This window comes from Rhamphochromis longiceps, linkage group LG13 (genome assembly GCF_057381845.1).
Source record: "Rhamphochromis longiceps isolate RC_006_pf linkage group LG13, R_longiceps_female_GT1.1, whole genome shotgun sequence".
NCBI lineage: Eukaryota > Metazoa > Chordata > Actinopteri > Cichliformes > Cichlidae > Rhamphochromis > Rhamphochromis longiceps.
This window is the reverse complement of record NC_140569.1, coordinates 38,324,593-38,347,494: the sequence shown is the minus strand read 5'-3', so window position 1 is coordinate 38,347,494 and position 22,902 is coordinate 38,324,593. Positions and strand designations below refer to the sequence as shown.

At 42.9% G+C, this 22,902-nt stretch overlaps 1 protein-coding gene across 6 annotated transcripts in view; it reads left to right on the top strand.

Moving 5' to 3' along the window:
* The window catches only part of ubr2 (ubiquitin protein ligase E3 component n-recognin 2), a 56,621-nt gene that overhangs the window by 4,946 nt on the left and 28,773 nt on the right, over positions 1-22,902 (top strand). For all 6 annotated transcript variants that reach the window (XM_085427157.1, XM_085427153.1, XM_085427152.1 and 3 more), the window contains exons 2-4: positions 6,545-6,813; positions 6,889-6,967; positions 8,610-8,723. In XM_085427157.1, coding sequence (XP_085283283.1) covers positions 6,545-6,813; positions 6,889-6,967; positions 8,610-8,723 — 462 coding nt within the window. The remainder of the gene's footprint in view (positions 1-6,544; positions 6,814-6,888; positions 6,968-8,609; positions 8,724-22,902) is intronic.

Here is a 22,902-nt window from a genome sequence, read left to right as displayed (position 1 = left end):
AAAAAAAAAAGCCTAAATTATATGTTATTATGTTCTTAACATATCTGTTAATTCACTCGAAGTTGGCTTTTATTTTGAAATCCGGTTTCCACATCCATTCCCGTAATATTTTGAATACACAGGGAATGTAAAACAAACTGGAGGCTGGCTTGACTGCGAGTCTCGAATTGGAGGCTGGCTTGACACCAGTACCACAATGCAGTTTGCATCCATCCAGAAGTGCTTTAGTGATATAGATATATTACAATATATATTAGCAATAGTATAGATATGTAGGTATATTACAGAAATGGGTCTATTATGGTATGTTATAATGTACACGGTATGAAGTATGTTGTGAATATTCGTACTGTAATGTACAGGCTGTAGTGAGTACAAGCTATGTACAGGCTATGAACAGGATATAACTATGAAAAACTATACAGAATATGAAATAAATAACTTTACAGAAATCTGAGATATACAGCTATACAGAAGTGGGAACTATGCAAGTTGTAAACAGTTGTAGAATTAAAAATTATCGAATGTACAGAATGATTATTTACACAGAGCTATACAGTAGTGCAGTTAAGATAAGTGAGGGTGTGGATAGTTTCTACAGAGGCTATATAAAGTGCTAGTGGTTGTGAGTGGTGGTTCAGTCCATGTTATTATTGTGTGTTTGAGGGTACAGTTGTCCATTGTGGGTGTGTGTGTGTATGTTCAGTCCAGTTCAGGAGTCTGACAGCTGTGGGGAAGAAGCTGTTCCGGTACCTGGTGCCCTCTGGGAGGCTCCTGTAGCGCCTCCCAGAGGGCAGGAGGGTGAAGAGTCCATGTGATGGGTGACTGGGGTCTTTGATGATTTTCCCAGCCCTTTTCAGACACCGCTTCCTATAGATGTCTTTTATGGCAGGAAGTTGTGCTCCGGCGATGCGCTGGGCAGTTTTCACGACCCTCTGCAACGCCTTCCGGTCCGAGGCAGAGCAGTTCCCGTACCAGACTGTTATACAGTTGGTCAGGATGCTCTCGATGGTGCAGCGATAGAAGTTCACCAGGATGTCTGAGGACAGGTGGTTCTTCCTCAGAGTCCTCAAGAAGAAGAGGCGCTGGTGAGCCTTCTTGACCAGCTTGGAGCAGTTGGTCGTCCAGGTGAGATCCTCGGAGATGTGGACTCCCAGGAACTTGAAGCTGCTCACACGCTCCACAGCCGTCCCCTTAATGTGGATGGGTGGATGTGGGTCAGCATTCCTCCTGTAGTCCACGATGAGCTCCTTGGTCTTCTCGGTGTTAAGCAGCAGGTTGGTTCTGTCGCACCACTCAGCCAGACGATCCACCTCCTCCCTGTAGGCGGCCTCATCGTTGTCACTGATGAGGCCAATCACCGTGGTGTCATCTGCAAACTTAATGATGGTGTTGGAACCATCAGCAGGTCTGCAGTCGTGGGTGAAGAGGGAGTAGAGGAAAGGGCTCATCACACAGCCTTGTGGTACACCGGTGTTCATTGTGATGGTAGATGAGCAGCGGTTATCCAGCCGGACATGTTGGGGGCGGTTGGTCAGGAAGTCCAGTAACCATTTGCAGATGAGGGAACTGATGCCCAGGTCTGTCAGTTTCCTGATGAGTTGTGAGGGGTGGATTGTATTGAACGCTGAACTGAAGTCTATAAACAGCATTCTGGCGTAGGTGTTGTTGTTGTCCAGGTGTGAGAGGACAGAGTGCAGTGCGATGGAGACTGCATCCTCTGTGCTCCTGTTCCGGCGGTATGCGAATTGGTGGGGGTCCAGGGTGGGGGGGAGACAGGATTTGAAGTGTGCTAGGACCAGCTGCTCTAAGCACTTAGTGATGATGGGGGTGAGTGCTACTGGGCGGTAGTCATTGAGGCAAGATGGGTTGGAGTTTTTGGGTATCGGGACGATGGAGGTGGATTTGATGCAGGCCAGTACCACAGCGTGGGCCAAGGACAGATTGAATATGTCTGTGAGCACTCCTGCAAGCTCCCCAGAACACGCTCTGAGAACACGCCCGGGGATGCCATCAGGGCCTGCAGCCTTGTGGACATTGATCCTGCTCAGCACCGCTCCTACATCGGTGGGGGAGAGAGTCAGAGGTTGGTGGTCTGGCGTCATGTCTGCTGTGGTTGTGGGGTTCCCTCGCTCAAAACGAACATAAAAGTTGTTGAGCTCGTTGAGGAAGGAGACATCAGAGGATGCGGGGGAGGGTTTGGTGGTCCTGTAGTCTGTAATGGTCTGGAGTCCTTGCCACATGCGTCGGGGGTTGGAGTTGGAGAAGTGTTCTTCTACCTTCTTTTTGTAATGTGTTTGGCTTTTTTGATGCCCTTCTTTAGATTAGCCCTGGCTGTGCTGTAGGCGTGTGCATCTCCTGACCTAAAGGCGGTGTTGTGGGCCTTCAGGAGGAGACTAACATCCCAGTTCATCCAAGGCTTCTGGTTGGGGTACATGGTGATCCGTTTCTGGGTGGTGACACTATCTGTGGTTTCGGAGATGTAATCCAGTACAGATGTACTGGTCCAGGTCTGTGTGCGTGAACATATTCCAGTCTGTGTTTTTAAATCTGTCCTGGAGCACTGCGTCTGTCCCCTCTGGCCACACTTTAATTGTCCTCACAGCAGGTTTCACACGTTGGATGAGTGGTGAATACCTAGGTGTGAGGAACAGGGAGAGATGGTTATGTCGCTGACACAAGACAGACGCCAATTATCAGCGCCGGAGAAGACATCGTGAACGCTTCCTGGGCATCCAGTGAAACTGTTGGGAAGACAATGTTGGAGAAACGTGAACATTTTATTTGTACTGTATATTCTGCAGATTCTGACAGAAATCTGCAGCTATCCTTTGAAGCACCGCTCCTCTAAAACAGCAATAAGGATCATTATTAGGCCAAATGTAGATAACAAAATAACTTTATAACTTAAAGCAAAATTGGGAAACGTAAAGCCCGAAACAGTCAAACAACACTGGTTGCTCTGGGTCTAAACAGAGCGCGTTGTGTGTGACGTCTTCTGTTGCGCATGCAGGCCACTTTGAGGGTTCACACTAGATCGGAATTGAGCATTAAGACCTGCAGTGTGAACGTAGCCTTAGTTTCTAAAGTCAGCTGTTTTGCTGTCACTACACTTGAATCCAGGTTTGATTGGTTCAATGCTGAGAGCCCCGCCCCTTTCATATGAACACATAAAGCACTTTGAGTAGAAAAGCACTATGTAAGAACCAGTCCATTTACAATTTACCAAACTAGTCACAATCGTTGACGGCTAATTCAATAGTCGACGCGTCGTTTGAATCTTTGTAAAATCCTGAAAGACGCAGGCATAAGTAGGTTTTAAGAGTGTAATAACGAACTGAAACAGAAGATGGCAGCAATGAATCTACGAGAATGCCAGCTGCCGTTAAACCCGAAGAAGAAGAAGGAACCTCCGGTCCAAATTCAGGGGCCACATCCTTCGGAGGCCGCATTTGTAGGCTGATTACGTTACAGCGACGTGACGAAGACTGTCCAAATTCAAAGACTGCTGCAAATGCATCCTCCTTTTCCCCAGGATCCCAGGATTCATAGCGCGGCTCAGACAATTCAAGTTTCCAACAATGGCGGCCGCTGCTTAGCTTTAATAGTACACTTATTACTCTTTCTGGGTCACAAAATAAACTTTTAACTCCTGGCACATCATTTTCAGATCACCACAGTCTTTCGCTACTTAGTTAAACATGATATATATAAGTCACTTAGATAACCTAAAAATGTTATTGTTTGACTTTTTTCAGTGTTTTGTTTGTGAGTAAATCGGTTTGCCTGAGATTAAAGTTATTAGATTAGATAAAATAAAACGTTATTAATCCATCGAGTGGGTTCCTCCTTTGTTTTCACACAGCTGAATAAATGTCAAACGGAAAACTGATTAAACAGTAGTGTGAGACGGCCGAGAGTTTACTCCAGTGTCCTGTTATATTTTAGATAGCAAGGAGCAGACGGCCGAGTTTATTAAACTCCACCGAGACAATCTGGAAATTTTATTAAAAGTTTAATAAACTATCATCTGCTCTTTATTGTTAGTTAGCACCTTAAACACTTCACGCTGTCAGCTAATGATAGTTATATAAGAGCAGATGCATGCTGGTTGTAATCAGCTGTACAATTTATGTCTAATGGATGCATGATCTGACCAGTCGACTATTAAAATAATCGTTTGTGGCAGCCCTAATGTCAGCGTTTACTGGTTGTTTGCTGGTTTGTAGCTCAGTGTTTACTGGTTGTTTGCTGGTTTGTAGCTCAGTGTTTACTGGTTGTTAGCTGGTTTGGAGCTCAGTGTTTACTGGTTGTTAGCTGGTTTGGAGCTCAGTGTTTACTGGTTGTTCGCTGGTTTGTATGTCAGTGTTTACTGGTTGTTCGCTGGTTTGCAGCTCAGTGTTTACTGGTTGTTCGCTGGTTTGTACAGGCAGTGCAGAATTATTAGGCAAGTTGTATTTTTGAGGAATAATGTTATTATTGAACAACAACCATGTTCTCAATGAACCCAAAAAACTCATTAATATCAAAGCTGAATGTTTGTGGAAGTAGTTTTTAGTTTGTTTTTAGTTTTAGCTATTTTAGGGGGATATCTGTGTGTGCAGGTGACTATTACTGTGCATAATTATTAGGCAACTTAACAAAAAACAAATATATACCCATTTCAATTATTTATTTTTACCAGTGAAACCAATATAACATCTCCACATTCACAAATATACATTTCTGACATTCAAAAACAAAACAAAAACAAATCAGCGACCAATATAGCCACCTTTCTTTGCAAGGACACTCAAAAGCCTGCCATCCATGGATTCTGTCAGTGTTTTGATCTGTTCACCATCAACATTGCGTGCAGCAGCAACCACAGCCTCCCAGACACTGTTCAGAGAGGAGTACTGTTTTCCCTCCTTGTAAATCTCACATTTGATGATGGACCACAGGTTCTCAATGGGGTTCAGATCAGGTGAACAAGGAGGCCATGTCATTAGTTTTTCTTCTTTTATACCCTTTCTTGCCAGCCACGCTGTGGAGTACTTGGACGCGTGTGATGGAGCATTGTCCTGCATGGAAATCATGTTTTTCTTGAAGGATGCAGATTTCTTCCTGTACCACTGCTTGAAGAAGGTGTCTTCCAGAAACTGGCAGTAGGACTGGGAGTTGAGCTTGACTCCATCCTCAACCCGAAAAGGCCCCACAAGCTCATCTTTGATGATACCAGCCCAAACCAGTACTCCACCTCCACCTTGCTGGCGTCTGAGTGGGACTGGAGCTCTCTGCCCTTTACCAATCCAGCCACGGGCCCATCCATCTGGCCCATCAAGACTCACTCTCATTTCATCAGTCCATAAAACCTTAGAAAAACCAGTCTTGAGATATTTCTTGGCCCAGTCTTGACGTTTCAGCTTGTGTGTCTTGTTCAGTGGTGGTCGTCTTTCAGCCTTTCTTACCTTGGCCATGTCTCTGAGTATTGCACACCTTGTGCTTTTGGGCACTCCAGTGATGTTGCAGCTCTGAAATATGGCCAAACTGGTGGCAAGTGGCATCTTGGCAGCTGCACGCTTGACTTTTCTCAGTTCATGGGCAGTTATTTTGCGCCTTGGTTTTTCCACACGCTTCTTGCGACCCTGTTGAGTATTTTGAATGAAACGCTTGATTGTTCGATGATCACGCTTCAGAAGCTTTGCAATTTTGAGACTGCTGCATCCCTCTGCAAGATATCTCACTATTTTTGACTTTTCTGTGCCTGTCAAGTCCTTCTTTTGACCCATTTTTCCAAAGGAAAGGACGTTGCCTAATAATTATGCACACCTGATATAGGGTGTTGATGTCATTAGACCACACCCCTTCTCATTACAGAGATGCACATCACCTAATATGCTTAATTGGTAGTAGGCTTTCGAGCCTATACAGCTTGGAGTAGGACAACATGCATGGAGAGGATGAAGTGGACAAAATACTCATTTGCCTAATAATTCTGCACTCCCTGTATGTCAGTGTTTACTGGTTGTTAGATGGTTTGTATGTCAGCGTTTACTGGTCCTTAGCTGGTTTGTAGCTCAGTGTCTACTGGTTGTTTGCTGCTTTGTAGGTCTGTGTCGGCCTTTTGTCTGTATGCTGTCCCCTGGTAACCAGGTCAGTGTGTTATTCTGACTGAGTGGCTGTGACAGTCTGAGCTGATTATCAGTGACCTGCAGCTCCTATTTCCTGTCAGCGAGCAGAGCCACCGATCTCCATCTGTCACTCTGTTTTTGTTACTTGTATTACATTTAAGCAACACTTCAAAAACCTTCACCATTACTCACCTGTCAGTGCACGCCACAGTGCCACAATTTGAAATTGTTGCACACAGGTGTGAATTTGTACACACCTGTGTGCTGCAGGTGTCTGTTGTGAACAATGAGCTCGAGTTTATTAAAGAATAACTGAAGCTGATGTTTTTTCGTGCTTTGTTTGCCAGAGCACTCACAGTCGTACTGTTTAACCACTGTTCATTAAAGCATGTGTGAGCCGTCACTGATCTCCACCTCTTCCTCCATCTCAGCGGTGGCTCGCAGCTGCCGACCTGCAGCAGGAAGTGTGCCGTCACCTGGCCATATACGTACCCAGAATCTTTTGCTTGGGGCTGAGCAGCAGTGACAGAGAGGAGCAGAGGGAGGAGCTCGCTTGTCAGCTCCTCCTCCTTGCACCACTGGAGTGGCTCCTTCTGGGGGAGGAGCCAGCAGGTGGCCTGGCGCTGCTGCAGGAGAACAACCAACCATCAGCGCTTTGCGGGCACGTGTTTAAGGTGGGAGAGCCCACCTACTCCTGCAGGTAGGAGACGCACGTCCAGAGGTGACACATGCAACACAGGTGACTCATTTTAAGTGATGATCTGTGTGTGTGCAGGGAATGTGCGGCCGACCCGACATGTGTCCTCTGCATGAAGTGTTTCTTGGGCAGCGTTCATAAAGAGCATCGATACAGGGTAAGCGCGCGCACACACACACACACACACACACACACACACACACACACACACACACACAGAGTTTGGTCATCATGGGTATATGGCGTCCTCTGTTATTCAGTGGACATCACAGTCTATGTGTTGGAAGACAGCGGTTAAGGTTTTTAAGAAGTTACTGATATTTACAAAGTTTTAAAAGGATAAAATAGTTAAAGAGGTTTAAAATAAAGGAGGAGGTCAGTTTAAGAGAACACGCCGAGCAATAATCCAGTAACTCAGGTGTTCTTGCTCAAGTGCTGCAGATGGAACAGAGAAGAGGAGGAAGACCATCTCGGACTTGATCATCATCAGCTGGATGTGTCTGACCTCAGATCTACAGAAAATAAACTGCTTAAATACGTGAAAGGGACACTTTAAAAGAAACAAACGTCAGATCTCAGATGTAAAACAAAATCCTTATCCTGGATAGCTGTACTGATATTACTTGGGTAATGTGTTGGGAAAGAAAAGAAGCCACATCGTTTGATAGACAGAAAAATGACCAACCCTCCCGATATGCCCGATGGGGATTTTTCGTTTTTATGGGCCAATGTTTTTTTGTTTTTTGTTTTTTTTTTTGTTCGTTTTTGTAACGGTATAAACAATGAAAGGGGGTGGATTGGCCAACTGGTCATGATCGACTCTGGGCTGGACTAATTACAGCCGAGGAGGTCGGCTGCGCCCTCCCTCTGAAAGCAGTCTTATTACCGAATATTACTGAGGTGAAAAGGAAGCGATTTGTCCTGGACTTCAGCTAGAATGAAACAAAGACACAAAGCTGGACTTATTCCTCCCACTCCTGTTGCTACTTCAATCATGAAACTGATCAAATTGGCTTTGGTGTTGCAAGTCCCCTCTCTCTTGTTTGTTTATTGCCCATAAAGCATAAAGATTTTGACTCAGTCTGCACTCCAGATGGGTTAATTGTTAATCGCGTTAGTCGTGATGACTGTGCATTAACGCTGACAGCACTAAAAAAAATATAAAGTCGGGATGAAAGAGGTAAATTTGGGATGAAAGAGGTAAACCTAAGGATGTAACCAAAGCGGTGTGCCACTTGTGCAGACGTAAAGTGCGAGCAGAGTACTCAAACACGACTAACTTGTATGAGCATCTCCGTGTCCACCGTCCGGCTGAGTATGCGGCTATCACCAGCTTCTGCAGCTCCATCATTTGGGCATACTCTGAGGAGGGGGCATTTGCTCTCAGATGAAAGAGGGTGCTGTTAAAACAGCGGTATTAATTTTTATTTTCCTGTAATACCCGGTGGGCCGGTCTCTAGTCAAAATGCCTGGGCTGATTTTTTTTTTTTTTTTTTTTTTTTGTCCCAGTCCAGCCCTGCCTTGCGAACGGCTGAATTCAAAGAAACCCCCAAAAATCTAAATGAAAAAATGATCCTAGGCTAGTCCATTTTGCTGAAATTTAATTGGAGCAACTAAAAATGATACTCAGTTATTTGTAGGTCTGATTCTGACTGTTTGGTTTAAGACAATCAGACCACCAGCACATCTGCTGGTGGTCTGATTGTAGCTCTGGCAGCTCTCATCCTGTTCGTCCCTAAACAAATGAGCAGAGAACTTTTCTGGGTTTTTTGTGTGTGTGTGTGTGCGCACGCGTGCAGATGACAACGTCCGGAGGAGGTGGTTTCTGTGACTGTGGAGACTCTGAAGCCTGGAAGACCGGCCCTTACTGCCAGAAACACACACCGGGAGATGGCAACCAGGACACCGAAGAGGTCAGACTGATGTCTCTCTGTGACACTCTATTCAATTCAATTCAATTTTATTTATATAGTGCCAAATCACAACAACAGTCACCCCAAGGTGCTTTATATTGTAAGGTAGACCCTACAATAATACATTCAGAGAAAAACCCAACAATCATATGACCCCCTATGAGCAAGCACTTTGGCGACAGTGAGTCCAGCCTGGAAGTAATAAATGCATGAACTAGTTTTTCAGCATCACTCTGAGACAGGATATTTCTAACTTTAGAGATGTTGCACAAATGGAAGAACGCAGTCTTACATATTTGTTTAATATGTGCGTTGAAGGACATGTCCTGGTCAAAAATGACTCCAAGGTTCCTCACAGCGTTACTGGAGGCCAAGGTAATGCCATCCAGAGTAAGAATCTGCTTAGATACCATATTTCTAAGATTTTCAGGGCCGAGTACAATAACCTCAGTTTGATCTGAATTAAGAAGCAGAAAGTTAGCGGCCATCCAGGTCTTTATGTCTTTAAGACATTCCTGCAGTTTAACTCATTGGTGTGTGTTATCTGGCTTCATGGACAGATAGAGCTGGGTGTCATCTGCATAGCAGTGTAAATGTATGCTATGTCTTCTAATGATGCTGCCTAAGGGAAGCATGTATAATGTAAACAGAATTGGTCCTAGCACTGAACCCTGTGGAACTCCATAATTAACCTCAGTGTGTGAAGAGGACTCTCCATTTACATGCACAAACTGGAGTCTATTAGATAGATATGATACAAACCACTGCAGCACAGTACCTGTAATACCTACAGCATGTTCTAATCGCTCTAATAGGATATTATGGTCGACAGTATCGAACGCTGCACTGAGGTCTAGCAGGACAAGCACAGAGATGAGTCCACTGTCAGAGGCCATAAGAAGATCATTTGTAACTAGGGCTGTGCGATATGACTAAAATCTCATATCCTGATATAAGACATCTATCGTCCGAAAACGATATAAATCACAAAAACGTAACATTTTCTGTAAATTCTGTGAATCTCGGGCAGCTCGTCTTGCGTGAAGTGTTTCCAGCTGCGCGTCATGTTGCTGGAGTCGAGTGTTTTATCCGATGCATGAAACGATACATTTTTAGACATAAGTTGTAACGGCCGCCGTTTTCTTTGTAAGTATTTATTACACGGCGTGCTATGGGGAAAAGCCTGTTCTAACGTTTGAGTCTAAGGTTTAATTTTAGCACCTGGCGGCTCTTTTTTAATTCTCATCCGTAAACAATCTGCTCTTTCACGTGATTCAGTTTATTTTGAAAAGTCTCAACAAGATCTTGAGCTTTATTGTGAAAGGTTTATGTGGAACATAAACAAACGGACACGGATGCTGTTACCGTCGTTGTTGTTAACCACAACGCATAAAAACAGGCACTTGTCCGTCCGTAGTGTGGTTATATTAAATATAAGAGAAAGAGAGAACTTTAAGAAATTAATATAGTGACCATCAAATCGGTGAAAAAATATTGCCGTAAACAGTTTATTTTGCGACACCACGAAACAAATGATAGCATAAAATGAAACGATAGATGTTTTTATATCGTCATCCGATATATATCGTTATATCGAACAGCCCTATTTGTAACCTTCACTAAAGCTGTTTCTGTGCTGTGATGAGCTCTGAAACCTGACTGAAACTCTTCAAATAAACCATTCCTCTGCAGATGATCTGTTAGCTGTTTGACAACCACTCTTTCAAGGATGTTTGATATGAAAGGAAGGTTGGAGATTGGCCTATAATTAGCTAAGACTGCTGGGTCTAGAGATGCTTTTTGAGTAAAGGTTTAACTACAGCCAGCTTGAAGGCCTGTGGTACATAGCTGATTATTAGAGATAGGTTGATCATATTCAAGATCGAAGAATTAATTAATGGCAGGACTTCTTTGAGCAGTTTTGTAGGAATGGGTCTAAAAGACATGTTGATGGTTTGGAGGAAGTAATTATTGAAGTTAACTCAGAAAGATCAATTGGAGAAAAAGAGTCTAACTTAACATCAATGGTACTAAGAGTAGCTGTAGATAATATTACATCTGTGGGATGATTATTGGTAATTTTTTCTCTAATGATAAAAATTTTATTTGTGGGGGCCTTCTGGTGAGCGCTCCAAGATGGCGGATTAACTTTTTGTCCGCTCCTGATCATAAGTGAGGAAAACTCCACAAACTCGATACAATAAACGTATTCATACTGACGATGATATACAATGCGTGGAGGCAGATGTAAAAAGACACAGGTAGCTCCAAAAGTTACGGAGAGGCAAAAGACACCTTACGCGACGGCGACGGAGCTAGCATGAAGAGGAGCACGGAGCAAAGTGAGGAAAACGAGCTAACAATGGCTAAAGCAATGCAAAATTTGAGCGATAACATCCGAGAGATGAGGAAAGAAATCAAAGAAGATCTGAATAACCTAAAGGCTGAGATGAATCAGAAGCTACAAGATGCCATCGTGGATATTCTTAATCACGCCACTAGGCTAACTGAAGCAGAACAACATGTGAACGAATTTGAGACAGTGAATGTGGACCTGAGAGATGCGCTAATTCACTGTCTGGACCAGCAGAAAACTCTCCAGACCAAAGTCACGGACCTGGAAGGAAGATCGCGCCGCAACAACCTCCGTATATACGGAATTAAGGAAGGTGCTGAGGAGAATGATATGATGGCATTCATTAACAACTTCATAAAGAAAGAACTTGCCCTTTCCGAAGATGAGGAGTTGCAGATTCAGCGTGCTCACCGATCACTGGGACCAAAGCCGCAAGACATAGCGATTGCAAGGTCTATTGTGGTTAATTTCCAGAGGTATGACATAAAAGACAAAATCCTGAGAGCAGCTTGGGCTAAGAAAATTTCTTATGAGGGCAAAACTATCACTTTTACACACGACTTACCGACTGAGATTAACAACAAGCTCAAAGAATAGAAGGACATTAAGAAGATCCTCAAAGAACAAAAAATTTGTTTCCAGACACCATACCCAGCTAAAATGAGAATTCATATGAAGAAGCGGGGTTACGCTGTGGAGATGCCACGCTGCGGGGACGTCAACTGGGAACAGGTTCTCACCCGAAGCGCACACTGGGAGAAAATGGATAGCTCACACTCCGAACGTGTCCGCGGAAGGCTTCGTGGATTTCTCAGACAATAAGTATTAACTATCTTGTGTTAAGCCTCACTGGACTAAGCGGCTAAAATACCTGTTTTGGCTCTGTAAGTACTGTTTCCTAATCTCAGTTTAATATAATAGAGGAAGAGGTGTTTACCTTTCTATTACATCTTATTTAAGATTTATAAAGAAATACCTCTACCATATGCTGGCATTGTACGTATTGCTCCAGTAACATTTTTACTTTATACCATTTTTTGCGTTAGACCTGTGTCGTGTAAAACAGACTATGTTGATCAGGACCGAGAGAGATATACTTAAAATGCGCAGAGACAAGAGAAAGCTGCTGGATGCAGCGATGGAGCTCCTATATATGGTAGGATTTTTTTTCTCCAATATTGTAAGAATGGACACTATAGAATGACAGGGCACTATAAAGCCCCAGGAGTGGAAGTCAAGGTAACATATGTTCAGTTTTTGTGGTTAATCTGTTCTTATAGTTCTAACTATGTTCAGAGCGTCGACATAAGTGGTTGGAAATACCTGTATGAGTAACTGTGACTTTAGAGCAGCTTCATGGAATGTAAATGGACTTAACAACCCTGTTAAGAGGAGTAGAGTCATGTCTAAGATAAAGCGGGGAAAAATACAGATTGTGTTTCTCCAAGAAACTCATTTATCTCAAACAGAGCATGAGAAGTTAAAGAAGTTTGGATTCACAAATACATTTTACAGCTCTTTTAAAACAGGTAACAAAAGAGGAGTTGCGGTATTGATACACAACTCCCTACATTTTGAACTTACCAGACAAGTAAAGGATAATGAAGGCAGATATGTGTTAATTCAAGGTAAAATAGAGGGCAAAATGGTAACTCTTCTTTCAGTCTACCTACAACCAAATTATGATTTGAAACTTCTTAAGAAAATCCTTGAATTGATCTCCTCGGAGTCTCAGGGTGTGTTAATATGCGCAGGGGACTTTAATACAATCATGCATAAGGATGATACCTCTAATAATAAGAGGATAGTGACTTCACAGAGTAAATTGCTAAGAAAGGGCCTGGATGACTTGGGCTTATTGGATATTTGGCGAGAAATGCATCCAAAGCATAGAGATTTTACTTACTTTTCACCCCCCCATGCCATATATTCAAGAATAGATCTTTTCTTTGTCTTTAGAAATGATAGACATAGGGTAAAAAGTTGTGACATAGGCACTAGGAATATGTCAGACCATTCACCAATTTATCTAACAATTAACCTAGAGACTAGACCAAAAAAAACTGTATGGAGGCTAAATACAGGTCTACTTAACAATAAGGCTATTATAAAAGAGATAAAAGCTGAAATAAAATATTTTCTAGAAATAAATGATAATGGCCAGGTAAATCCTAACATTTTATGGGACACCTTAAAGGCAGTTGTTAGGGGCAAATTTATATCACTAAGTGCAGCTCTGAAGAAAGCTAAAGAGAATCAGCTGAATGGACTTGAAAATACACTAAAAGATTTAGAAAACAGACACAAAAATACTCAATCTGACCAGACCTTGAAACAAATTCAGAAAATTAAAAAACAAATTCTTGATATATATCAGGAAGAAGAAGAGAAAAAATACAAATTTATGAGGCAATCATATTATGAAACTGGGCCAAGGGCAACAAAATTACTTGCTAGAAAACTTCGTAAAAGGCAAATGACGCATTCTATGTGCTCAGTCCTTGGTCCCCAAACTGGGAAATTACAAAGTGACCTGGAAGGAATTGACTTGGCATTCCAAACCTATTACAAAATGTTATACGCACAACCTGCACAAGCCAATACAGAAGATATGAAAATGTTTCTTAATTCATTAGATTTGCCATCAATTGGCGAGTGTCAAAATGAATGCCTAACCAAACAGATTCAGAAAGAAGAACTGGAAATGGCCTTAAAGAAACTAAAAAATAACAAAACACCAGGTACAGACGGCCTGCCGGCTGAGTGGTATAAAGCATTTGAGGTGGAGGTGCTTCCAGTTTTGCTAAGGTCATTGAACTGGACATTAGAGAATATGTCCACCCCCCCATCATGGTCTGAGGCAATCATAACAATTATACCTAAAGACGGTAAGAATAAAATGCTGTGCAGCTCATATAGGCCGATATCAGTCCTAAACCTAAGCTTTATGCCTCAATTATATCTAATAGGCTAAACTCGTTCATCCCAGATTTGATTGATGAAGATCAAACTGGATTTGTTGGGGGCCGGCAAATCCAAGACAACATAAGACGCTCTCTCCACATAATCAATAATGTAAGAGAAAATAATCATAAAGCGGTACTAATTAGTCTGGATGCCGAAAAGGCCTTTGATTGTGTCAGCTGGTCGTATTTGTTCTTGGTCTTAGAAAGGTTTGGTTTTGCTGAAAACTCCATTAACAGTATTAAGACATTATATTTAATGCCTACCGCGAGAATCAAGATAAATGGACGAGTCACGGACCGTGTAAAGTTGGAAAGATCTACTCGTCAAGGTTGTCCCTTGTCTCCGACTCTTTTCGCTCTTTACATTGAACCTTTAGCACAAGCAATAAGAGAAAATAATAGTGTTCATGGGGTCGTAGTTAATTCAAGAGAACATAAAATAGCACTATATGCTGATGATGTCCTCTTGTACTTGTCGAATCCAGACCAGTCCATCCGGACCCTTTTAGATTTGCTGGGAAGGTTTGGGATGTATTCTGGTTAAAAACTCAACATAGGAAAAACACAAATTTTGAGTTTTAACTATAGCCTGTTGAATGAGGTTAAATTATTATTTTTTTCTGTTGATTGGTCTCTGAAAGCAATTAGATATTTAGGAGTATGGCTGACTAAATCGTTAGATGACTTGTATAAAAAAAAAAACTTTGAACCCGTGAGCCAAAAGATTAAAGAGGACCTCACTCAATGGTCAACACTTGTTTTTGATTTTAGCGCGAGAATGGAGGTCATTAAAATGTCAGTCCTACCCAGACTACTGTATCTGTTTATGTCTCTGCCTATCAAAATCCCCAAATCTCAGTTCCATGTCTGGGACAAACAAATATCTTGATTTATTTGGAGGGGGCGGAAACCTAGAATTAAATATAGCACATTATTATTCCATAAAGATAAAGGCGGCTTCTCCCTCCCAAGTCTCAGGGATTACTACCTTGCTGCTCAACTCAAAATAATTATACAATGGTATGTTGACACTTATGGGGCCCGATGGAAAGACATTGAGAATATGTGTGGGGTCATTCCAATACAAGCCTTGATAGGAGATCGGAAGCTGGCAAGAGCCCACCAGAAAGAACTGAACCCTTTCACATCTTTTACATTGCTTATCTGGTTTGAGATAGTGAAGGAACTAAATCTAAGGAACCACATTCAAGTACTTAAGTGGGTGGCTTATGACTCTGAGTTTAAACCAAACCAATTGGATTTACAATTTAAGAATTGGTCGCATAAAGGCATTAATGTATACTGTAAAATACTGGATAAGAATGGCCTGCAAAGTTTCCAAACATTACAAGAAAAATATGAACTAGGAAAAAGGGATTTTTTTTTTCAGATACCTACAATTACGGCAGTATTTATCCTCAAAAGTGACTAAAGAAATTAATACACAACCCAATGAAATAATTAATCTGATTTCACAAACATATTATAAGGGCTGCAAGTCAGTTATCTCTAAACTCTACCAGGGCATATTGAAAAGTAGGGGAACCTCAACAGCTTACTGTATATAAAGGAAAGATGGGAGAGAGAGTTGTCCTCAGTTATAACTTCTGAGCAATGGGACAATATGTGTGAGACTGCCAGTTCAACCTCATCCTCTGCATACTGGCGAGAATTTAGTTGGAAAAATCTGGTACGATTTTTCATAACACCAAAACAACAAACACGGGGAAATTCTTCATGCTGGAGGAGCTGTGGGGAAACTGTTGCAAACCATACCCACATATTCTGGTCGTGTCGAAAAATTTTGGGAAGATGTTATATCAAAGATAGAACAGACTATAGGCTTTAAATCAAAACAACGGCCTGTCATAACATTTTATTTAGGAGACCTACCCGAAGAATTAACACGCAATGACAAATATCTCCTGAAGATTCTTACTGCTGCAGCAAAAAAAGCAATTACTCGTAAGTGGCTCTGTACTGACCCCCCTGTTCTGGACGACTGGTTGAGCGTTGTTGAGGAGATTCATAAAATGGAAAAACGTACCTTTTTGTTAAGACTGCAGGCTAATATTTATACCACAAGATGGTACAAGTGGTTGAAATATATCCGAAATTAGAATGTTGTTTGTTTTGTTTTTTGTTTTTAAATTTAATTTATTTTTTCTTTCTCCTGTTTGTGCCTACTCTATATAAATACACACACACATATACATCTATATAAACCTCTGTATGCCTCTCCTAGGCTGCTCTTACATCTGTAGATCTGCTGTCAATTCATGAATATAAAGTCATGTTCTCACTGCCAGAATTGCTTTGTGGGAAAAAGCTGTGCTTTTCAGTCAACTGCTTGTTTTGTTATTGTTGTTTTCGGTTGTTTGTTGTTTTCCTTTTCTGTTGTAAAAATATGTAAAACCTTTATTAAAAGCTAAGTAATAAAAAAAAAAAAACATTTTATTTGTGAAGAAGTTCATGAAGTCATTACTAGTTAACGTTAAAGGGATGGTTGGCTCAACAGAGCTCTGACTGTTTGTCAGCCTGGCTACAGTGCTGAAGAGAAACCTGGGGTTGTTCTTATTTTCTTCAATCAGTGATGAATAGTAAGATGTTCTGGCTTTGCGGAGGGCTTTCTTATAAAGCAGCAAACTATTTCTCCAGGCTAAATGATGATCCTCTGAATTTGGGGCACGCCATTTCCTCTCCAGCTTACGAGTCATCTGCTTTAGGGTACGTGTTTGAGAATTATACCACAGAGTCAGGTACTTCTGATTTGAGACCTTAGTTTTCACAGGAGCTACAGCAGGGGTGCCCAATCCCGGTCCTCGAGAGCTACCGTCCTGCAGCTTTTAGATGCATCCTTGTTCCCACACACCTGAATCAAATGAATGGCTCGTTATCAGGCCTTTGCCAAACATGATGGCATGCTGAAGAGGTAATCAAACCATTTGATTCAGCTGTGTTGGAGTAGGGATGCATCTAAAAGCTGCAGGATAGTAGCTCTTGAGGACTGGGATTGGGCAGCCCTGAGCTACAGTATCCAGAGTCGTACGTAGTGAGGAGGTGAAATTATTAACAAGATAATCGACCTCTGTTGGAGTAGCGTTCAGATAGCTGCGCTGTGGGCTGGCCTTGTGTTTTGGTTTTTCTGTTACCTGTTTCTTGCAGGTAGGTGGAGCTGACCCAATTATAGATGCAGCACACCTGAGAAGGCCAGTCCCAGTGTATATAAAGACACCTTGACTGAACCAGCTGTCTTGCTCTGGCTCTGTCTGTCTGGCACCCATCATGTTCATTTGGAAGTTTCAGTTATGGCTGTTATGTCCTTTAAATTGTGTTTAAGTTGCTTTACCTTATTTTCATTAAATATGTCTTACAGCCTTTAAATGAATTTTAGGTGAATCAGGTTATGATCTGACTTGGTAGGTCAGATCATAACCTGATTCACCTAACCCCTCGCTATGTGCCAATTGTGAGGAGGGAACCTGTGACCACCAGGACTGTTAGGAGGTGGTCAGAGGAGGCAATAGCAGAACTACAGGGCTGTTTTGAGGTGACCAACTGGGAAACACTCTGTGAGCCTCACGCTGAGGACATCAATGGGCTTACTGAGTGTATCACAGGCTACATAACTTTCTGCACCGACTCCATTGTTCCAGCTCAGACTGTTCATTGTTACCCAAATAACAAGCCGTGGGTGACTGAGGACATCAAAGCCCTCCTCAACAACAAGAAGAGGGCTTTCAGAGGGGGCAACAAAGAGGAGGTGAGGAAGGTCCAGGTGTTACTAAAGGACAAGATCAGGGAGGCTAAGGACAATTACAGGAGGAAGCTGGAGTGGAAACTCCAGCAGAACAGCATGAGAGAGGTGTGGAGGGGCATGAAGACCATCACTGGATTCAGGCCAACCAACAGCAGGGGAGCTGAGGGAGGTGAGAATAGAGCCAACGAGTTGAAACTGTTTTTCAATAGATTCGACACCACAGTGTCTGCTCCCACCCCCACAACCTCACCTGTAGTCAGCCTGGAACCCAGAGCCACACCACTGTGCCAGCCTCTCTCTTCACATGGCGCTGTTGCCTCCTGTGAGATTCCTGACACCCCACCCATCACCTTCACTCAATAGGGCTTTGGAGTTGACGTCACGCCGCAATGCATTATGGGAGCGCAGCGCCATTTTCGGGGTCTACGAATCAACACAAACACACTGTGTTGGAACGACGACTACAAGAAAGATGCTTAAAAGCAGCTCAAAAGAGAATGAACTGTATAGAGACCGATTGCGTCCAGAGGCGAAGCAGCGGTACTTGCAGAAAAGAGCGTGCATTGGAAATGTGGACCCGTATGAAATACGGCCGTGGAGTAGAAACCCTGAAGACCAACCGCTACTGACGTAGCCTGACCTTGTCTGTGGAGTCAGCGCGTACAAGTCGTCATTCAAACAAAGGTAAGTCAGCTTGAGTACTGCGAGTGAAATGCGTTTGATTTCCCTGCAAACATTCACATTAGTGCAGCACAAATTCATTCATGAGGGGAAATTACAGTGAGAACATGTGGAGGCTGTTAGATGGATAACATAGTGAGTTCAGTGCATTGATGTGACATTGTCCTGAAGGATTGTTGTTCTTTATGGTTAAAGAAATTGCACTAATTTATTCATATTTATTATAAATAATCCTAATTATACATCTTGCTTCCATGTTTGTGTCCTGTGTCACTAAAAATACATTTTATTTTAATTTTATACATTGATTAATGACCTGCAGAATCTCCTTATCATATTAAGTGATTCATAATTGTCACTTTATGCTTTCTCCATCTCTAAAGTGATGACATCCTTGCATTACATACTTTAGGTTCATTTTCTGCAGGCAGATTTACACTATAACCTGCAGCGTTCTATAGATGGACACATAAAGAAATGAAAAATAACATGTATGTGCTAACTTTCTAAACACTTTGTTACATTTATGATAAAGTAGATAAAACACATTTACGTCGGCCTTGGCTCATTAGTTCTTGTCTTTAAATGAACTTTGTCTGTGTGTGTTTCAGGTCCTGCACTCTCAAAGACTGAATGAACCAGCATTGCAGCCATGGGTCACTGTGAGCATCACAGGGAAGGTTGAAGCCGCCCACTGCACCTGTAAGGCCGGAGTCGCGGAGACCTGCAGCCATGTCCCTGCTCTTCTGTTTAATGTAGAAGCAACAGTGTTTATCTGTGGCACAAGGACTGTTACAGATGAACCTGCATACTGGGTTTTGCTGGGTAATGTGACCAAGATACAGCCAGAGGTTGGCCATAAGATAGACGTCTCCTCTTCAGCTGCCCAAAAAAGGCTCTTGATCAAAACCTAAACAGACCATCTGTAGTGACAGGTAAAAGGAGCCGTCCTCAAAACAGAAAAATCCCACCTGCTACTTTGGAGGAGTCGTCACTGCTATTGGATACTTTGCTGGAACACAGTAAAGCTGTGGGTTGTGGGAATGACCCATAATGTTTTATCTAGGGGTCTAGATTTATGCCTGTAGTGCACTGCTGTGTAAATAATTTGCATTTACTGAATATGTACTATATATGTATAATGTACATTTACTGAATATGTACTGACTGAGTCCCACTGTTCAAAAGTTGAATAAAGAAACAAACTAATTTTTGCCTTTTTTTTTTTTTAATTAAAACCACCTTATAGAACATCACATCAGTTACAATGTAGAATCCATGTCATTTATAGTTTACAAATGACAAAATGTTTACACAAAATCATGAGTGTTTACATGATATCACCCACTACTAACATTACTTTATTCACTGTATCTTTTGAAAAAATACAGCAATTTTAACAGCACAAGACTTAAGAACATTTAACAGGAGCAGGTTTCATTCTTCCCTGGTTTTATTATCACACTGTTCACCAAAACGCAGCAAACCTTCACCATCTTATCCAGGAGGGTCACCTCTTCACCCTCACATGGAAGAAGTAATCTGATTTGCATGGTGGTATGTTTGAAGCAGGTCCCTTGTGTAGCGCTGGAACCCAGTCACGATGTTTCATCCATTTCATAGGTTGGTTTGCTGCAATAATGCCAAATAATTAGCAACTCTATAAATAGAAGGTAGTTCTGCAAAATCACTCAGTAGGATGTTTGTTCTAATTTGCTATGAGCTCAGAGCGCATCGAAAATAAAACTAATAGGCTATAAAGAGTGAACATATTTAGAACTTACCGGAATGAAAATGTATGGAGCACCAACAGATATTTGGAGATGGAAGAGAACTGGATATCAGCTCGTCTCACAGCTGCTATCCAGGCTAGATGCCTTCGTTTGGTAACATCGATACACGAGCTGCCTCATGTTGCTTCCAGGTTGGGAAAGAATGAAAAGATAAACCATTTTCAACCTTATTCTCTTGCCGGTCGTGTGATCGTACATTGCAGCCGACCACACAGCAAATACGAACCATGGCTGTTGTGTGTGCCTTCGCTCCCTTTTCACTTGCGCTAGACCCCCAAAATGGCAGATCGGGCCAAAATCCTTTCCACGCCCACCCCTGTGACATCACGCTCCAAAGCCCTATACCAGGTTGAGATGCAAATGAGGAGACTTCACTCAGGCAAGTCTGCTGGACCAGACGGAGTGAGTCCCCTCGTCCTCAAGACCTGTGCCCCCCAGCTGTGTGGAGTCTTTCATAAACTGTTTATGCTGAGTCTGAGTCTGCAGAGGGTCCCGGTGATGTGGAAGACATCATGCCTCGTCCCTGTACCAAAGACGCCACGTCCCAGTGCCCCCCAGGATTACAGGCCCGTGGCACTGACCTCTCACATCATGAAGACCCTGGAAAGGCTCATCCTGGACCAGCTGCGACCCATAGTAAGACCACACCTGGATCCCCTTCAGTTCGCTTATCAGCCTCGTCTCGGAACTGAGGACGCCATCATCTACCTGCTCAATCGTGTCTACACCCATCTGGACCAGCCGGCGAGCACTGTGAGGGTCATGTTTTTTGACTTTTCCAGTGCTTTCAACACCATCAGGCCGACCCTCCTGGGTGATAAGTTAGCAGCGATGCAGGTGGATGCTTCTCTGGTGTCCTGGATTGTTGATTACCTGACAGGAAGACCACAATATGTACGTCTCCCACAGTGAGTGTGACAAGGTGATCAGCAACACAGGGGCACCACAGGGGACTGTCCTCTCCCCCTTCCTCTTCACCCTCTACACCACAGACTTCAGCCACTGCACAGAGACCTCCATCTTCAGAAGTTTTCTGATGACTCTGCGGTGGTTGGATGCATCAGCAGGGATGATGAGACAGAGTACTGGGCTGTGGTCGACTCCTTTGTCACGTGTGTGAGCAGAATCATCTGCAGCTCAACGTGGCAAAGACCAAGGAACTGATCGTGGACTTCAGGAAGACCAGGAAACACTTGACCCCTGTTTCAATCCAGGGGGTCAGTGTGGACATTGTGGAGGACTATAAATACCTTGGAGTTCACATTGACAATAAACTGGACTGGGCTAAAAACACCACAGCACTTTACAGGAAGGGCCAGAGTCGTCTCTATTTTTTGAGGCGACTGAGGTCCTTCAACATCTGCCAGAAAATGCTCAGGATTTTCTATGAGTCTGTTGTGGCCAGTGCGATATGATAAACACTCGACAAACTCTTGGCTTGTTCTCCTCGTCATCAGTGCGTGTGACGTGATATTGTCGGCATGGCAACATGTTTCATTTAGAAGAATACCACAGTGGCTCTTTGTGAAGTGCCCGCAGGTACAAACGGCTGCCTCTGTGTGATGACGGCATTGTGGACGGTATGTTAGCACCTTAACCATCTGTGGCTCTGTCCGTCGGTCTGACTTAATGTTTTTTAAATTATTGTTAAGTATAAACCTTCCTGCCGTGAACAGAATTAGAAAATCAAGCAAATTGAGCAGAGCTGATGACATGACCCCATCTGTCTGTTCCCCCCCCCCCCCCCCCGGTGCTCAGTCTGAACGTGAGTCGCTCCTTTGACCTCGATCATCTGTTCGATGTATTCGATGCATGTTTCAATCCATTTGATTATTCTCAGTTTAATGTTCACGTCATTCTCCAGAGAGCAAGTGTTCAGGTGAAACTTAGAGTTTTCTGAAGCGAGGATTAGCTGGTAAGCGACGCTGAGTCACCTGTGGTCAGACAGTTTGTACGGAGGGGCATTTTTCTTCCTTGTCCCTGCTTGATTATGTAGGGCCTGGACCTGTGAGACTATGCTACCTCAGGAGTGTTTATACAGACTTTCCAGTTGTTTGGCCTTCTGTCCACACAGTGAGTGGAATTTACAAAGGTCGCGGATCAAAGCTTCAGTTTTTATGTTCCCTAATTTGGGCCATTTCTGTTAATGATTCAACTTCTACCTCGCAGAGCATGGCGCTCTTTAATGCCCAATCAATGACAAATAAAACGTTCTTGTTGAACAATTTTATTCTTTCCAAAAAAAACCTGGATTTCTTATTTCTAACTGAAACCTGGCAGCGCGATGGTGAGTACTCATCCCTCATCGAGCTTTGCCCGGGCGGGTACTCCTTCATCAGCCAGCCTTGGACGTCCGGTCAAGGAGGTCATCTCACTGCAGTGTTTGGAAGCCGGTTTGACTGTCGCTCAGTAATGGTCCGACATTTTTCATCATTTGAATTACAGCTGGTTAAAATTGGAGATAAAGATCTGTGTTACTGTGCTGTAGTGTATCGTCTACCTGGTCTAAATGGTCAGTTTTAAAGGTGTTCAGTGACTTTTTATCCTCCACCTTGAAGCTGTTCAGACTGGTTACAGTCGGGGATTTTAATATACACATTGACGATGACTCTGACCTCTTTGC